The 18,553-nt window shown below is 42.5% G+C and overlaps 1 protein-coding gene across 4 annotated transcripts in view; it reads left to right on the top strand.

Moving 5' to 3' along the window:
- The window catches only part of LOC145293168 (doublecortin domain-containing protein 1-like), a 562,737-nt gene that overhangs the window by 488,510 nt on the left and 55,674 nt on the right, over positions 1–18,553 (top strand). For all 4 annotated transcript variants that reach the window (XM_080139630.1, XM_080139632.1, XM_080139631.1 and 1 more), the window contains one exon: positions 4,491–4,643. In XM_080139630.1, coding sequence (XP_079995756.1) covers positions 4,491–4,643 — 153 coding nt within the window. The remainder of the gene's footprint in view (positions 1–4,490; positions 4,644–18,553) is intronic.

Genomic DNA, 18,553 nt, shown 5'->3' with positions numbered 1-18,553 from the left:
GAAGAGGTGGCAGGGAAGAGAAAAGAACATCCCCTACGAGGCTATGAAGTCTATTTTGAACTCTATCAAGGCAGGATAAGTCCTTTATAGCAGCTCCTGCCCAGATGTGGCAACAGTACTCCATCCTTGGACGTACCTGGCTCTTATATAGATAGAGAATTGCATCAGCAGTAAGATATCTACTGGGTCGATAGAAGGATCCCACCATTTTTTCAGTGGCCTTCGCAACAGATTTAATGTATGTGTTCCATTTAAGATCAGGAGTAAAGGTTAAGCCCAGAAGCTTGTCAAAACATTAGGCCTCCCCAAGAGGAGAACCATTCATTTCAATTGATGCCAGATGGGGATCAGAGCGTTGATGATGTAAAGATAAAAGCTTGGTTTTAGATGAACGGAAACCATATTGCGTGTCACTAAGAAGGTTATTTTTGCTGAGATTCCAGCAACTTACTCATGACGCGCAGAGACTTATTGGCCTATACTGAGAGGGAGATGAGTGATCATCTGAATTTTTAAATACAGGGCATACTGATGAGATTTTCCAGGGTGACAAGAATGAATTCTCCTTAAGACAACGTTTAAACAGTTTTGTAAGTATGGGCGCTAATTTTGGTTGAAGTTTTTGAGTACTATAATTGGAATATCGTCAGGGCCTGTTGCTTTACTGGAATCAAGGTTTTTGATTAGCTTGGCAACATCACGTACAGATATTTGTATATCACATAGCGTGTTTTCTGATACAGGAGGAAATATTGGAGGTTGGCAGCCTTGGTCACAAAGGTTAGAATTAGCTGCAAAGTTCTTGGCAAAGAGTATGACTTTGTCTGATGCTGACGAGATTACCTCAGGTCGATTTATGATAGTTGGGATAGAACACACGCTTCTGTTCAGGATTCTGTTTGCTATTTGCCAAAACTGGTGGGAATCAAGCCGCTTCTCAGTTACTTTGGACTTGACGGACTGAGCATACAACTCTCTTGTGTTCTTTATTACTTTTTTACAGTGGTTACTGGCAGTCCTGAAAGCGGCTTTAGTCTCAGTACATCTATTATGTTGGAAGCAATGGAAAAAGTGATTTCTGTGCGCAATGGCAACAGCACATTCTGGAGAGAACCATGGCTGGCTGTTAGGTTTTTACTGAAATTTTTTCGAAGGTATGAAACGGTCTATGCCTACAATTAACCATTCCGTCAGGTCTGATACTATAGAGGACACATCCGCTTTAAACATGGAACGCAGAGGTAGATCTGATATAAATATACGGACGCTATCCCAGTCAGCCATAGAGTATCGATATACTGTACAATGGAGAGGTACATCTGAAGGCTTATTACATTTCATTTTTATTTTAACTGATAAAACAGAGTGGTCGGAAGATCCAAGTGTAGACAGAATGGAAGTTGATACAGTTCAGGGCAAGTTGTTAGAAAAAGGTCCAGGATAGTTGCATACTGAGTGAGGTCATAAGCAATGGAGAAATCATGACAAAACCTCCCCTCATCATCGGTCTTGTTTGAGTGAGTTAACCATTCCACATTGTGAACATTAAAGTCTCCACAGACATGAATATTAGCTGAAGGATATATATATATATATATATATATATATATATATATATATATATATATATATATGTGTGTGTGTGTGTGTGTGTGTGTGTGTGTGTGTGTGAGAGAGAGAGAGAAATTTATAAGATGAAAACGCGGTTATATTAAAGTTTGCTTTCTTTGAAAGAGTACACGATGCAGAAAATAAAAATAGAACTTGTATGGATGTTTTTCAATACTAAACAGATAAACAATATGTTTCATTTCTGTTATTTTTATTCTTTTTTGTTTGTTTCTTCTTTGAAAACTGCAATTAGGTGTTCATCAGTCATTTCCTTTGTTGTCTGGGTGCTGAGCAATAATTTTGAAATCATTTTTTCTGGTTCTTTTGAGACAAATCTTTTCCTTTTCTTTGTTATCTCTTGTGGTTTCTGCATTTGATTAAACAAACACATATACATACATATGTATGCATTAAAGACAAACATATACAGACAGATGCATATGCAATGCACTAAAAAGAGTATTCAAAGTCTCGGCAGCCTCTTTCAAAGAAGCTCTCTAGAGAGTTTACTTTAGGTTTCAGATTATCCCTAATTACCTCCTCCTAGGTTTAATATGAGTGCCTCCTTACATAATAGACCATAAATCTTGGTACATCTATGTTTACATGCCCAAACCAAATGCAGTCTGTGTGCTGTTATCTTTTTGGTCAAGACATCATGTCTCATATATTCTCGTATATTCTCGTATATTCTCAGATTCACGTATCCAGTGAATCATACTATTTTTATTCCTCTCCAATCCTCGAGAACCAATATTCACTATTATACAACAACACAGATCGAATGTTATTTTAATCCGTATGTTAAGGTCAGAAGCTGAATGGTTCATTAATGATAACTCAGTGAGTTTTAATATGAAATAATTCAAGAAATATAATTAATAGTGAAACAATGTCTCGATCACCATCGTAGTTGCTGTATATACATAAATTACTCATCTCAAAGGATTCCAATAATATATATATATATATATATATATATATATATATATATATATATATATATATATATATATATATATATATATATATAGTTTCTCAATCAATTGTGTATTTATGTTTTGGTTGGTAGTCCAGATCCCATGAATGACATAGTTAATCCTTAGCAGAGAAGGAAAGACAATTGAGTGAACTTGATAAGGGGAAGATTACCCAATTACCTGTCTCGTCGGTCCCAGTTGTTATTTCCGATGATATTGAGTAAGATGACTAATGCGAAGCTTCAGAGAAATCTATTTGTTTACGAAATTTTTAATTTCAAATGATGTATTTTCAATTAAGTTTACGTTGAAATACCTTTACTTCATCATTTTAAAGAATGTTTTTGCTCTATCAAATCGTTTAATTTACAATCGTCTTAAAACAATTGTCTTCTTTTCAGAACGTTGAATTCAAAATGAAAAAAGCAAATTCGCGCAATTTTCTTTTAATTCAAGTTAGGCTGAAAAGCTGCTGAAACAGCTCGCGATGTCAATGAAGCGTTTGACCCAGGAAATATTACTGAACACACAGCACAATGGTGGTTTAAGAAATTTTGTAGCAGCGATGAGAGTCTTAAAGATCATTAGTGTAGTGGTTTGCCATCAGATGTTGACAATGATCAATTAAGAGCTTAAGTTGAAACCAATCCACGCACAACTGTTCGAAAACTTGTTTTGAATTAGACATAACGTATACGACGATTTCCAACTCCTTGCAAGTGATTGGAAAGACAAAACATTAGATAAATGGCTGCCTCACGAATTGAACAACAATCAAAAGAAATGCCGTTATGAAGTGTCCTCTCCCCTTCTTTTACGCAACAAAAACGACCCGTTTCTCGACTGAGTAGTGACTTGCATTGAAAATGATCAGTTCAGTGCCGATGAAGCTTCACAACACTTCCCGAAGCCAGAGTCGCAAACTCACCAAACAGTCAGCATGACTGTTTTGTGAGTTTACGACTGGTCTTATCCATTACAGTTTTCTGAATGCAGGTGAAACTATTATGGCAGTGAAGTCAACAAATGGATTAAATGCATTAGAAACTTCGACAACAACTCACAGCATTAATCAGCAGAAAAGGCCCAATTCTTCTACACAACAATGCCCAATCACACGTTGGTAAACCGATCCTGCAGAAGTTGAACGTATTGGGTTGTGATACTCTCCAGATCTCTCACTTACTGACTATCACTTTTTCAAGCATCTTGACAACTTTCTGCTTGAGAAATGCTTCAAAAACCTAAGCGATATCAAAAACGCCTTCAGTGACTTCATCGCCATCAGAGCAAAAGATTTTTACGTTACTGGCATAAATACTGTCTTGTGTTGCGTTGGCAAAAGGGTGTTGATGATCAATAAATTTTTGTCTAAGCTGAGATATATTCATCTGAATTTAAAAGTTATAAACCACAAGAACTTTCTTGTCAACTTAATATAAGCAGATCAAGCTAAAGAATAGAACATTTACTCGGACAGAAGGTTCTGAATAAAAAAAAAAACAAAACAAAAATAAAGTCTAAGGTCTAAGAGAGCAAACTAAACTGGAGACAGATAAGGATCTGCAATTATATACAATTCGACTAAAAACAATCAATACATTCGTTAAGAACTCCATGTGTACGCTCCAAAGCCAACAACATATTTCCAGACTTTTAAAACGAACTCAAACGTTTCTGATTTCTCATGGAATCATTATCTTAACACGTAAATCAATAATACAATAATTCATTTTTTTGTTACATTTGTCTGTCATACATTGAATGTATTAGTTTTATATTAAAAAAAAAAATTAGTTTTTGTATTTATGCTTTCCACACATAATTTTTTTTATCAAACACAAAAGAATCAAAATTAAAAAATATCTCAACTGAAAAAAAAAATGTTTGTATTTATAGAAACGAATAAAAGTTTACCCAAATGGAGAAACTTATGACGAACGTGGAGTTTATATTTGTGGGTCTTCTCTGGAAGAAATCCTTGAACAATGCACAGAAAAGTTGGGATTTTGGAAGAAGGCCAAATTATTATATACCACAGAAGGGAAGCTGGTAAGTCAAATAATTTTATAATTATTAAAACTAATTCAAACGCCTTCTTAAAGAGTTACGGTTGGAGTTAGAAAAAAAACACAATTTTGGATCATAGATTTGTAATTTAACTAGTATTTCAGCCCGACGTTGCCTGGGTGTTCGGAGGTGTATGTTGAGCAAAAAAAAAAAAAGTGCTAGTGGGAAGGCAGGTTCGAACCCGTACCGTGAAGGAGGAAAACAATGGGGAAAAAAGTGACGTCTTTGCTGTTACGACAACCACCAAACCGTAAGTGACGTAGGTTTAAATTAAGGCTAGACAATCGAAAAGAGGGTATGACTTTCAACAATATCGGCGAAAAAAGAGACCCCTCCCTGTAGAAAAGTGCCCAGTCGACGGTGAAGAAATTAATGTTTTTAGCCAATTTTTCGATATTTGTTGTCTGAAAGTTCGAGCAACGATATTGATCTTGTGAAAATCCGTCGCCTCTGTCGAAAGTTTTAGGCAGACATGCAAACATACATACATACATTTATATATTGGTAGCTCAAATTTTCAACCCAAAGCGATTAAAAAGCTTGCCCTATCTCTGAATACCCTTCATGTAAAATTTCAAATGTTTAGACCAGAAATTGTCTGAGTAATTTGGTAGAGACCGCACAAGTCAATTTTTTTTTTTTTTTTTAACTTTGACTCCTATTATAACTTCTTAAAATTTATTGTTTTGGGCTCAAATCAAGTTAAGTTAGATCCATGTCCAAGGGACCGGTATCTAAAATTTCAAGTGTTTAGACCGAAAATTGTCGAAGGAGTTTGGTAGAGTTCTCAAAGGTCAAATCGTTGAACTTTGACCCCTTAACAGCCAAATTTCTGGCTGAAAATGGATTACAAAGATTTTCCCAAATCTCAGTACTCTGTATATCAAATTTCGAGTCAGTAGACTGAAAATTGACAGAAATATTGTGTAGGGAAATGTACACAGACAGACACACAGACAGACAGACACTTTCACTTTTATAGATGTACTAGCGTTTCAGCCTGGCGTTGTCTGGGTATTCGGAGGTGTATGTTGAGAAAAAAAAATAGTGGTAGTAGGAAGGCAGGCTCGAATTCGTACCGTGAATGAGGAAAAGAACAGGAAAAAAACGCGATGTCTTTGCTGTTACGACCACCGTCAAACCGGAAGTGACGTAGGTTTAAATTAAGGCTAGACAATCGAAAAGAGGGGATGATTTTCGAAAATATCGGCGAAAAAAGCGACCCCTCCCTGTAGAAAAGTGCCCGGATGAAGGTGAAGTAATTAATGTTTTTAGCCAATTTTTCGATATTTGTTGTCTGAAAGTTCGAGCAACGATATTGATCTTGTGAAAATCCGTCGCCTCTGTCGAAAGTTTAAGGCAGACATGCAAACATATATACATACATTTATATATTGATAGCTCAAATTTTCGACCCAAACTGATTAAAAAGCTTGCCCTATCTCTGAATACCCTCTATGTAAAATTTCAAATGTTTAGACCAGAAATTGTCTGAGTAATTTGGTAGAGACCGCAGAGGTCGAATTTTTAAAAACTTTGACTCCTATTATGACTTCTTAAAATTTATTGTTTTGGGCTCTAATCAAGTTATTAAGTTAGATCCATGTCCACGGAACCTATATCTAAAATCTCAAGTGTTTAGACCAAAAATTGTCGAAGGAATTTGGTAGAGTTCTCAAAGGACAGATCGTTGAACTTTGACCCTTTAACAGCCAAATTTCTGGCCGAAACCCAATCACATAGATTGTTCCAAATCTCTGTACCCTGTAAATCAAATTTCGAGTCTGTAGACCAGAAATTTACAAAGTTATTGCGTAGGGAAATGTACACCGACACACAGACAGACAGACAGACAGACAAGTTCTCTTTCATAGATATACTAGCATTTCGTCCCGGCGTTGTCCGGGTGTTTGGAGGTGTATGCTATGGAAAAAAAACCCAAAAAACGGTCAACCTCTTTAGCTTTGCCCCTATTATGACCTCTTAACATTTATTGTTTGGGGCTCAAATCAAGTTATTAAGTTAGATCCATGTCCAAGGAACCTATATCTAAAATTTCAAGTGTTGAGACCCCAAATTGTCGGAGGAGTTTGGTAGAGTTCTCAAAAGTCAAATCGTTGAACTTTAACCCCTTAACAGCCAAATTTCTGGCTGAAAACCGATTATATAGATTTTCCCAAATCTCTGACCCTGTATATCAAAATTTTGAGCCTGTAGACTAAAAATTGAGAGTTATTGCATAGGGAAATGTACACACACGCACACACACACACACACACACACACACACACACACACACACACACACACTTTTATAGATATACTAGCATGGGTGCCCGCCGTTGCCCGGGTATTTGGAGGTGTATGTTGAGCAAAAAAAAAAAAAAAGCGGTCAATTTTTTAAAACTTTGACCCCTATTATGACCCCTTAAAATTTATTGTTTTGGGCTCTAATCAAGTTATTAAGTTAGATCCATGTCCAAGGAACCTATATCTAAAATTTCAAGTGTGTAGACCCAAAATTGTCAGAGAAGTTTGGTAGAGTTCTTACAGGTCAAATCGTTGAACTTTGACCCCATAACAGCCAAATTTCTGGCCGAAACCCGATCACATAGAATGTTCCAAATCTCAGTACCCTGTATATCAGATTTCGAGTCTGTAGACTGAGTTATTGTGTAGGGAAATGTACACACACACACACACACACACACACACGCACGTTCACTTTTATAGATAGATAGATAGATAGATAGATAGATTACTTCTACGCTATTAAAGCTGTGAACATGAACTACTGTAGGGAAGTCATAATAATTTTAAGACAATTTAATGAGTTTTAAATAAATAAAATTAAACTTTTTCTGAGTTGATAATCTTATTCATCTAATCTATTCGCACAAAAGCATCATTTTCACACATTTTTCACTATGATTATAAGCATTATTGTGGAATATTTTGAGATCCAATCATTACAAGGACATTTTGTTAGAGGGGGAGTCTAATGATGACATATTTAGAATGTAATGTTCATATTAATCTAATTTTTGTTTTGTCTTCTTCTTTCTTGTATACTAGCATATCATCTAGGCGTTGCCCGGGTGTTTGGAGGTGTATGTTGAGCAAAAAAAAAACGGTCAATTTTTTTTAACTTTGATCCCTTAACATTCATTGTTTTGGGATCAAATCAAGTTATTAAGTTAGATCCATATCCAAAGAACCTATATCTAAAATTTCAAGTGTTTAGATCCAAAATTGTCGGAGGAGTTTGGTAGAGTTCTCAAAGGTTAAATCGTTGAACTTTGACCCCTTAACAGATAAATTTCTGGCAGAAAACCCGATCACAGATTTTCCCAAATCTCAGTACCCTGTATATCAAATTTTGAGTCTGTAGACTGAAAATTGACAGTTATTGCGTTGGAGAATGTACACAGGCAGACACACAGACGCACAGACACACAGACACGTTCACTTTTATAGATTAAACAAACATATATACGTATAGATAAATATATATGGAAACAATTTTGTGTTTACTGCATACTTTTAACGCAAATATTATGCATGTAAAAATCATGTAGAATATCTGCATGAATATAATTACACATAATAGTTAACTAAAGATGATTATCCCATGAGAAAACCGAAAAAACTAATTGGTAATTAATTAAAATGAATGTTTAAAAGAATATGCAAATTAGATAGACCTTTTGCTAGTGAATGCAATTCTACAACCCATATATAAGAAAATTGTATTTTCTTTTTATATAAATATAAAAAGACTGTTTTTAATATGAATATCAATACACATAAAAGAAAAACGAATTTATAGGAGTATATATATATATATATATATATATATATATTGTAATTATTTGCTTCCCCACGAAAGCAAATTAGGCACAAGGCCGTTTTTAATGTGGGGTAAAAACCAGCTCCTCTAAAAGTAGGCAAAAAGGGGGCACTCTGGTTACCAAAAATAATAATTGTCCCAGTATAGAGGGTTTTCCCTCGATTGACAGGTACAAATTATCTTAAGTGCAGCATCTACAGAACAGATACTACACTTTGAGGTATTTATTTGCTCCCCTACTGAGCAAATTAGGCACAAGGCCGATTTTTTAAAGTGAGGAGTGAAGGGGAAATGGAGACCAACACCCTGGGGAGTAGGGGAGCTGGATAGTGACAATTGGTATGAAGGGTTGCCCCTACATTGACCAAGGTCTTATATGTGGGGTTGTCCCCACATATGGTCTTTGCTTGCAGTATCTGCCCGAACAGATACTACACTTTGATCCCAGCCCGAAGGCCAGGTATTTATTTGCTCCCCTACTGAGCAAATTAGGCACAAGGCCGATTTTTAATGTGAGGAGTGAAGGGGAAATGGGGACCAACTCCCGGGGAGTAGGGGAGCTGGATAGTGACAATTGGTATGAAGGGTTGCCCCTACATTGACCAAGGTCTTATATGTGGGGTTGCCCCCACATAGGGTCTTTGCTTGCAGTATCTGCCGGAACAGATGGTATTTATTTGCTCCCCCACTGAGCAAATTAGGCACAAGGCCGATTTTTAATGTGGGGAGTGAAGGGGAAATGGGGACTGGCTCCCCGGGGAGTAGGGGAGCTGGATAGTGAAAATTGGTATGAAGGGTTGCCCCTACATTGACCAAGGTCTTATATGCGGGTTGCCCCCACATATGGTCTTTGCTTGCTGTATCTGCCAGAACAGATACTACACTTTTATCCCAATATTTAATTTATTTCATGAAAATGAAAATTACAATCAAAATAAATCAATGTAAAATTAAAATAAATTAAAAGCAAAATTCAAAATTATATAACAAATTTAGGCACAAGGCCCTATAAGAGTGGGAGTGTTGCAGGGTCTTTGTTACTAAAGTGAAAATGGAGTCTTTGGCGACTTTACTCTTGACTGGCAACATTTACCACAATACCTCATTCATTCTGTGGACTCTAAACTAACTAATGAAAACCCCAGCGTTTTTGCAAAACAGAATATATTTACAATTACTGTGTGTGTGTGTGTGTGTGTGTGTGTGTGTGTGTGTGTGTGTGTGTGTGTGTGTGTGTAAAAAAAGAACATTTTTTATATATTAAAATTTGTGTGTGTGCATGTGAAAAAAGTTCAATTCATTGGAAAATAAAAAAGTTCTTGAATTTGGAAGAAAAACAGTTCATGTTGGGGAGTGGGGAATCTAGAAAAATATGCAAAAAATAAAATTGCCTACTGCATTGTAAGTAAGGTCCCTCCCTGAGCTAATCTAGAAAGTTAGATCACCTACTGTTTTCCGGGGCACCGAAAACAAGCGGGAAGATCTCTAGTGGCGATTGGGAAGAATTCTTATCGGGTGTAGAGAGGAAAAATAAATAATTGTCAAAACCAAAAAAGGGGGGTGTAGGCGGCGACCTTCGAGTAGGGGTTGACCAGGGGGTGATAAAACAAAAAGATAGGGGGGGCAGTGGTAGGGTTGCCTCGGAAGGTTCTCTAGTGCCAAAAAAAAAACAAACAATCGGGGGACAGGATCTCATTTGTACCACCAGTCAAGAGTCTCTTAACTTTTTGTTTGTCCAACCTAGCGGGATGGGCTTCATAGGACACAGTACCGCGTGTGGCATGCTTATGGTGGTAACACAAATTCAAACTTAGCACCTCGTCGGATGCACAAGCTAGCGTCATGCACCCACCTCTTGTCAAAGGCCACTCGGGGCAACCTCTTCCAATCGCATCTGATCTTTACTTTAAGCAGATGTTTAAAGTAGATGATCAGATCCCGATCCGGAACAGATATCCCTTCGCGGACTCGCTTGAGGCATGTGATCCATATGACCATCCTCGCTACTGCAAGACATGAACACGGTGACATCATCGCCGAACGCGGAAACCCTGGCTCGTGTGCCTCCAGGAAGAGCTATCCCGCGCAGGACTGGTGTAGTCGCCTAATCCCTTAACTTGCGAAGGAGGGGTTCCAGCGCCAGGACATACAAGAGAGGCACCAGGGACAACCCTGTCGCACTGACCGGGAGATGGCAAAAGACTCCGACAGCTTACCGTTGATCTGCACCGCTACCGTCGGCCTGTCATACAATACAGAGATCCACTTGCGGAAGTCCGGATTAAATTCGGTGGCCTCCAGCACAGATCCCAGGAACCTATGGTCCACCCTATCGAAAGCCTTGGACTGATCCAAACTGATCAGCGCGGCCTCTGCGTCATCTTCTGTCCCCTCTATGATCGTGCGTATCAGATGAAGATTGTCCTGAATCGATCTCCCCTTCACAGCATAGCTCTGGTCTGGTTCGATCAAGTCAGTGATGACAACCTGCAACCGATTCGCAAGAACCTTGGCCAAAATCTTTAACTCTGTGTTTAGCAGAGTCAAGGGCCTGAAATCGTCTAAATCTTCCTCCCCACCATGCTGTTGACCTTTACTCAGCAATGTGATCACACCCTTGGTCACCTGCCCAGGGATGGAGCCCTGAACAAACCAATGGTTGAACATATCCTTCAGAATAGGGACCAACATGGGCGACAGCCTCAAGTAGAATTCGTAGGGTAGACCATCAAACCCCGGGGACTTGTTGCAGCCGACCTGCTTCAACGCAGTAATGATCTCATGTTTCGCGACAAGACCATCACAGCTAACCGCTCGAGCCGCCATGAGGCGGGGCGAGTCGGCCAAATAGCTGCTAAACTCTTCAACCCTGAGTCTGGGTAGTTGGGTGAAGTGCTCCGATAGATGCTTTCGAAACCCCTCGCAAATCTTCCGCGTGCCCTTCCAGGTCGTTTACTTTTTTAATGTACCTGTCCGAGCCACACCTTAGAGCAGACTTACGCTCAACAGCGTCTACATTAACAGCCTTGTTCGAGACTTTCATTAGCCTAGCCCTAACTATCTGGCCCTCGTACCACTCACTAGCCAAGCTGTTGAGATATTGTTTTGCTAGCGCTATCTCTAGGGGTCCCCCCTTCCACCGCTTGGGTCAGCCTATTCTCTATACGATTCTTGGCCTTAGCCTTATCTAGTGCAAGGTGTTGGCTGTACTGGACCGAGAAGCGTCTAATCTTAGCCTTGAGACTAACCCACCACTTACTCCCGGTAACCTCCCCCACTAATGCCCGTTGGATTATCTCTGTAACCTTCAACTGGTAGTCCTCCAGCTCCAACAAAGTGCTGTTAAACTTCCAGTATCCGGCCAGTCTAGGCCTATAGCTCAAGTTCAGGTGGGTCATAACTAGTTTATGGTTTGAGTGTCCTAAAAAGTGGAACATGGGGCAAGATAGGAAATCTACATCGCCTCTTCTAACTAACATCCAATCCAAGTAAGTACTTGGATAGGAAGGCGTATTAGGATGCCACATCCACATCTCCCACCCCGGGTGATCCAGGCGAAATCTGTCGACCAGGTCGCATGAAGCCATCAGGTCACACAGACTGCTGTCGCACCACACCGACCCGCTAGTCCCCCCGACCTTATCTATCTTGGGATCAAGGATGGCATTCCAATCACCCATTAAGACTACCCTCTCTGGATCATCTATAAAAAAGAAGGAAGCCCTCTCCACAGCGCAATTAGGCGTGTAAACTGCGACTATCCAAAACACGCTGCTATTAATGGCAACATCGACGACAATCGCCGCCCGTCCTCGTCCACGTGAACAACATTCACCGACGCTGATAGGGTGCGATTTACTAGCAAGGAGATTCCACGACTATAGGTATTGCCATATGCTAAGTAAACATCGTAATCGTTCACCAGCACCTGACAATCCTCGTCACAAATAAAGTGGGTCTCCTGTATAGTGGCAATATCTACCTTGAGGAACACCAGATCTCTCAGCATGCGCGCAGCCTTGCTTCGACATCTGAGGCCCCTCACATTATAAGTAGCCAAGTTTAAAGGCATGGTCACCTACCTTATTCAGTGTCACACACGGGCCTGAAGTCCCTGGGGGTGAGGACATGGCAGGCCTATCCAAGGCTTCCGGTCATAAAGTCTGCAGAGGGTACTCCATTCTTGGCCATCCCTCCCACGTCCAGGGGGAAAATTAATTTTAACGCCCTGTAGAAGGTGGGGTGAATATATACAGGGACTCTGCCCGCACATTTAAAAACTAAATTGTTTAGCGAAGGATACTCTGTATCCACCAGCTGCTGGCCTGGGATTGCATACTTCGCAACATCTATCCATGCCCAGAGGGCCTCAGCCCTGGAATCCTTGTTGACCCTAATAAATGTGGTCAACAAGGGAGCGTTCTTGAACTTGGTTGGATTGGTGACATTATCGCCACCGACGTAAAGAAAATTCTTTAGCTGTGTATAACGGACCTTCTGCTGGCCTTTCAGTTCTGTTGTTGCCTGCAGAGGACCAATCTCACATATCCTTCCTTCTGGGAGTCTCTTTGTCCGCTCCGTGCAGATTGGTGGGGTGGGTTTTTCCTTGACTGGAGGGGGAGTGGGTGCAGGGGGAATAGAGAAGGGGATGTCGGGTGTTGGGGTGTATGGTGGTGGGGGAGGTGGTTTTTTGGGGTCGTTACCCAACCTTTCTGAGGATGGATTGCGAGGTAGTGTTCTTGGGGGTTCAGAGAGGGAGGGGAGACATTGCTCTGGCTGTTTGGGGGAGTGGGATCTGGGGGGTTCAGCCTCGGCTGTCTTTGGGGGTGGGGGTGTCTCCCTAGGATCTCCTGCTTTTCCTCCTCTTCGTCGTTCTCTTGCTGACTGCTGCCTCTGATGTTGTCTCTTCTGTGTCTGTGGCTCTCTAGACCCTCCAACGCGATCTCTTCCTCAGAGTCTTGGAGCTTCCTCTTGTTTGAGGAAGAGGGCGCCTGAGTGTCCATCGGGGTGATTTCGGGTTGGGTTTTGGTCATTATTGGTTTTAGCAGGTTTTTGCTGGGTCTGCCCTTCCTTGTGACCATTGCCCAACCCGCTTCTGCTGCCGGGTTGGAATTGCCTGCGGCTGGTGCTACGGCTGGTGCTGCGGCTGGTGCTGCGGCTGGGGCTGTGGTTTGCACTTCTGCTGGGGTTTTGGCGGGTGTTTTGGTGGGGACTTTTCCCTGGGGGTTGGCTGGTTGCCTTTTAGGACAGTCCTTGGCCATGTGTCCCCTCAACTGGCATTGCCAGCAGTGAGGTTTTCTCCCCTCCATGATCAGTGTCATGGTCTGCTCTCCAAACTTGAGCATGGCTGGAACGTTGTCGAAACTGTCCTTGCCCAGGACTATCTGAACTTTGTAGTCCCTGGTCAAAACGTTGCAACGACCGCAAGCTAGGGCAACTGCCTCCATCTCACCGTATTGACTCAGTATGGCCCCGACTTGTTTTTCAGTCATGTAGCACGGGACGTTCAGGGAATGGTTGTTCCCTTCATGACATCCTTGTAAGTGGAGTTGAAGAATTCCCTATAATCATCGGGTGTCATCTGCTCCAGCTCCTGAGGGCCCCATGCCGTATTCTCGTCCTGTTTGGTGTTGGACGGACCGGGGAGGGGATCGGCTGCCGCTGCCTTTTCTTTCTGCTGCTGGCTCTGTTGTTGCTGCTGCTTGGCCGTTTTGTGTGGGGCTAACTCTGGCCAGTCCTTCTGTGGTGTCGTCGACTGGTTTTGGCCCGCCATCTGGTCTGGTCTGGAGATTGAGTCATGGGATTTCTCCCATCGGGTTTTACTGTCGGTGGGTTGGTTTTCGGGGCTTTCGGTGGTGTCGGAGTGTTTTGGGGAGCTTTGGGGGTGGAGGTGCCTTATATTCATCCCCCCCCCGAGAGCCTTTAGCGATTCCAAAGTGTCCCTGAAACGCGCTTGGGTTCTGCGGGCAACTCCGTCTTCATCATCTTCCCTTCGGTCGTTGGGAAGCTGCCCTCATAGGGAGCAGGTGCTTGCTGACCGGATGGGGGCTGGGAGACTGGGGGTGCCATGGGCTGTGAGCCACCATTGTTGCCTTCAGCCTCCTCATCTCCAACTTTACTCTGTTCATCTGCCGGGAGGCTGTCCTCGTGGGGAGCAGGAGTGGTGTGGTCTTCTTTGGCCAACGAGGATTGAGGTGGAGGGGAGTTCGTTGGAAGTGGTGCCCCGGAAAAGTGCCTCTTTCCCTCGTCAGCCGCCTTCCTGGTCCCTTTCCTCTTGGGGTTGTCCTCATGGGGAGCATGGGCGGGAGTGCTTTTTCCAACCGATGAGGATTGAGGTGGAAGGGATGTCACAGGATGTGTACCATCCTGATCGCACCTCGTTCCCTCGTCAGCCTCTATTTTGACTCCCTGGTCTGGGGAGTGGCCCCCGTGGGGAGCTGGGAGCGGGATTGGTTGCCCTCCTGATGTTGAATCTGCCTGGGTTTCCGCGGGCTGCAGCCCTACCCTAGCCTTTTCCTCCTCTTCATCCCTCGTGTGAGGTGCTCCCTCTGATGGGGAGTACTCCAGTGGGGCGATGTGACGCATCTGAGGTGGTATACGCCTTTTCCCCGGCATCACACGGAAAAAACTGGACTGGCCGCTGACGCGGACCAAAGTGTAGCAGGGGAGAAAAGAAAATGCAGGCAAATGGGAGGGGGTGGAGGGGAGTGGGGGAGGTCAGAAGAAAGAAAGTGGATTGACCTCCCCTCACGGGGATGTCGGATTAGTCAGCTCAGATCCCCCGCATCGCAATTAAGAGAGAGAGAGAATAGCCATCTTTGCCCATAGAGGGGAGCAGAAACGAAACACCCACCCTACCCACATCACCCTACTCACAAACAACCCCAAGGAAGTGAGAAAGAGAATGCTGAATCCATTGGGAGAGCAGCGAAGGAAGACAAAGATTGGGCCTGGCAGGTCAGAGTGCTGCTCAGGCAATTAAGAGAGGAGAGAATAGACAATTTCAACCTCAGAGGAGAGGAGGAAACGAAGTACCTAACAAACTAAAGCTAAACCGACCAGGTCGCGTCTACCAAAGAAAGTGTTGTCGGTCCCGAGAACAGCAAATTCCCAAAGAAGGGATCGGTCTTCAGGTCCAGACTACCACACAATGGCGTCGGTCCTGGAGGAGCGAAAAGCGTCCAGACTCCCCAAAGAGGGGGTCGGTCCCACTAACAAAGGTTAGTAAAGTCACAAAAGTGACCAAAGTGAAAGCCTTAAACTTGACTGGTGAGTCAAGTGGCGGACCTCTTGAAAAAAATAAAAAATGAGTAACTGGGAGAACAGAAACTACACTTTGATCTTGGTTCAAAAGGCCAAGAACAACAGGGTATTTATTTGCTCCCCCACTGAGTAAATTAGGCGCAAGGCCGATTTTTAAAGTGAGGAGTGAAGGGGAAATGGGGACCAACTCCCCGGGGAGTAGGGGAGCTGGATAGTGACAATTGGTATGAAGGGTTGCCCCTACATGGACCAAGGTCTTATATGTGGGGTTGCCCCCACACATGGTCTTTGCTTGCAGTATCTGTCGGAACAGATACTACACTTTGATCTTGGCCCAAAGACCGAGAACAACAGGGTATTTGTTTGCTCCCCCACCGAGCAAATTAGGCACAAGGCCGATTTTTAATGTGGGAAGTGAAGGGGAAATGGGGACCAACTCCCCAGGGAGTAGGGGAGCTGGATAGTGACAATTGGTATGAAGGGTTGCCCCTACATTGACTAAGGTCTTATCTGTGGGGTCAGCCCACATAGGGTCTTTGCTTGCAGTATCTGCCGGAATAGATACTACACTTTGAGGTATTTATTTGCTCCCCCACTGAGCAAATTAAGGCTCAAGGCCGATTTTTAATGTGAGGAGTGAAGGGGAAATGGGACCAACTCCCCGGAGAGTAGGGGAGCTGGATAGTGACAATTGGTATGAAGGGTTGCCCCTACATTGACCAAGGTTGCCCCCACATATGGTCTTTGCTTGCAGTATCTACGGGAACACTTTGATCCCGGCCCGAAGGCCAAGAACAACAGTTTATTTAGCCTTTCGGCCCCGGCCTTGGCATTATCTACTGCCAAGGCCTCATTTGGGGTCCGAAAGCGCTTAGGCACTAAGGCCAGTAAGGGGAAAAAACGAGGTCTTTGCTGAACTAAGCTAGACTTGTAAAAACAAGTACTTTATTAGGTATAACTATTCTAGAATCGCTATCATACTACGACAACCGCCTACATTCTTACCAGGACCTACTTAAGACATCAACTCCCCAGCTTACGGGATGGCGGACGACACTCATTCTAAAAGAAAAAAGAATTAAAATATTTACAATGAACAAAAGCATAATAATATTTACAAAACAAGGAAGGTAAAATATTTACAGTTTAACTAAGGAAAATTGGATATGTACAAAACAAAGAGTTTTTTTTTATTATTATTTATATGGGGGTAAGATGAAGGGGAAGGGGGCAAGCTAAAAAACACCCAAAAAGAAAGAAAAATAAAACAACTATACAAAATGCCTATGGGGGCGGGTTAGTAAGAGGTCCCTCCCTACCTACTCACTAATCGTTAAATGGAGCGCCCACTGTCTTCCGGTCCCCTCCCCAAAGGAAGGGGTGAAACCAAGCAGGTCGTTCCCTAATGGGGTGTGGGGGACCTATGGGACAGCACTTCCGCAAAAATAACTTAGGGTTTGGTCGTCAGGGATGGACGGCGTCTTCCAAGATATAATATGTAAGGGGCAAAGTAGACCGGGGACAAAACATACAGGTGGACTGGGCATTTTTAGAAGCTCTGCTAGTGCCTGATGAAAAAATAAAGTAAGGAACAGGATCAACACACATACTTATCCTAGTCTAAGCCCTAACAAAGTATTCATTTTCCACTCTATTGCCTAACTACGCTCTACCCGAGAAGACTGTGTCTTGTCAAAAATGGCTGGGTTCCGAAAAAAGAAACTCCAGCACCATCCGACCAATAACCACTAAGGCGGAAGCACGAGCTCAAACTTAGCACCTCGCCGGATGCACAAGCTAGTGTTGTGCACCCATCTCCTATCAAAGTCTATGCGGTGCAATCTTTCCCAATCACATCTGATTTTCATTTTAAGTTGATGCTTAAAATAAACAACCAGATCGTAATCCGAAACAGATTGCCCCTCATAGACAATGTTCAGACGCGAAACCCACATCACTAACCTAACTACAGCTAGGATCGCTAGAAACACCAACCATTTCTCCCTAGTAAATGGCGGGTCCACATTGTCGACGACGTATGTTAAATCAAGTGGCACCGATCGCTCGGGGTTGATGCGAGCCGTTACCCCTCTGACATACTCCCAGAGAGAAGAACTCCGCTGCAAAGAAAGAATGTGTGTTCTCTTGTCTCCTCCTCCTCTTCATCATTGCAGCGTGGGCAGGGGGGATAATAGTATTCACTATCCCTGCAGTCCCTGGCTAGTCTGCCAAAGAGTGGCAGCACGTGCCGGACTAGTCTGCCACGTGATTGAACACTCAGCATTGTTGTTAGGGGTGGTGTATGTTCACAGGGAGTGGGGGCCACCTTTTCTTCCTCTTTTCTTCTTTTGTTTTTCTTTTTTATTCTTTCGAATGAACCGGGGAGAGGTGAGGTTGAGTTCCTCTCCCTCTCACTTACGGATTCATCCTCAGAAGAGCAGTCTTTTGAGGATGAATCCGCAAGTGAGAGGGAGAGGAACTCAACCTCACCTCTCCCCGGTTCATTCAAAAGAATAAAAAAAAATAAATAAATAAAAATAAAAAAAATACTACACTTTGATCTTGGTTCAAAAGGCCAAGAACAGCAGAAAAAAAGGCAAGCCTCTTTTCTATTTATTTAATGTATTTATTTGCTTCCCCACCAAAGCAAATTAGGCACGAGGCCGTTTTTAATGTGGGGTAAAAACCAGCCCCCCTAAAAGTAGGCAAAAAGGAGGCACTCTGGTTACCAAAAATCCCAGTATAGAGAGTTTCCCCTCCATTGACTGGCCAATTTTTAA

The sequence above is a fragment of the Euprymna scolopes genome, chromosome 14, assembly GCF_053919585.1.
Source record: "Euprymna scolopes isolate OS-2025 chromosome 14, ASM5391958v1, whole genome shotgun sequence".
Lineage (NCBI taxonomy): Eukaryota > Metazoa > Mollusca > Cephalopoda > Sepiida > Sepiolidae > Euprymna > Euprymna scolopes.
This window is presented reverse-complemented; position numbering and strand designations above follow the sequence as displayed.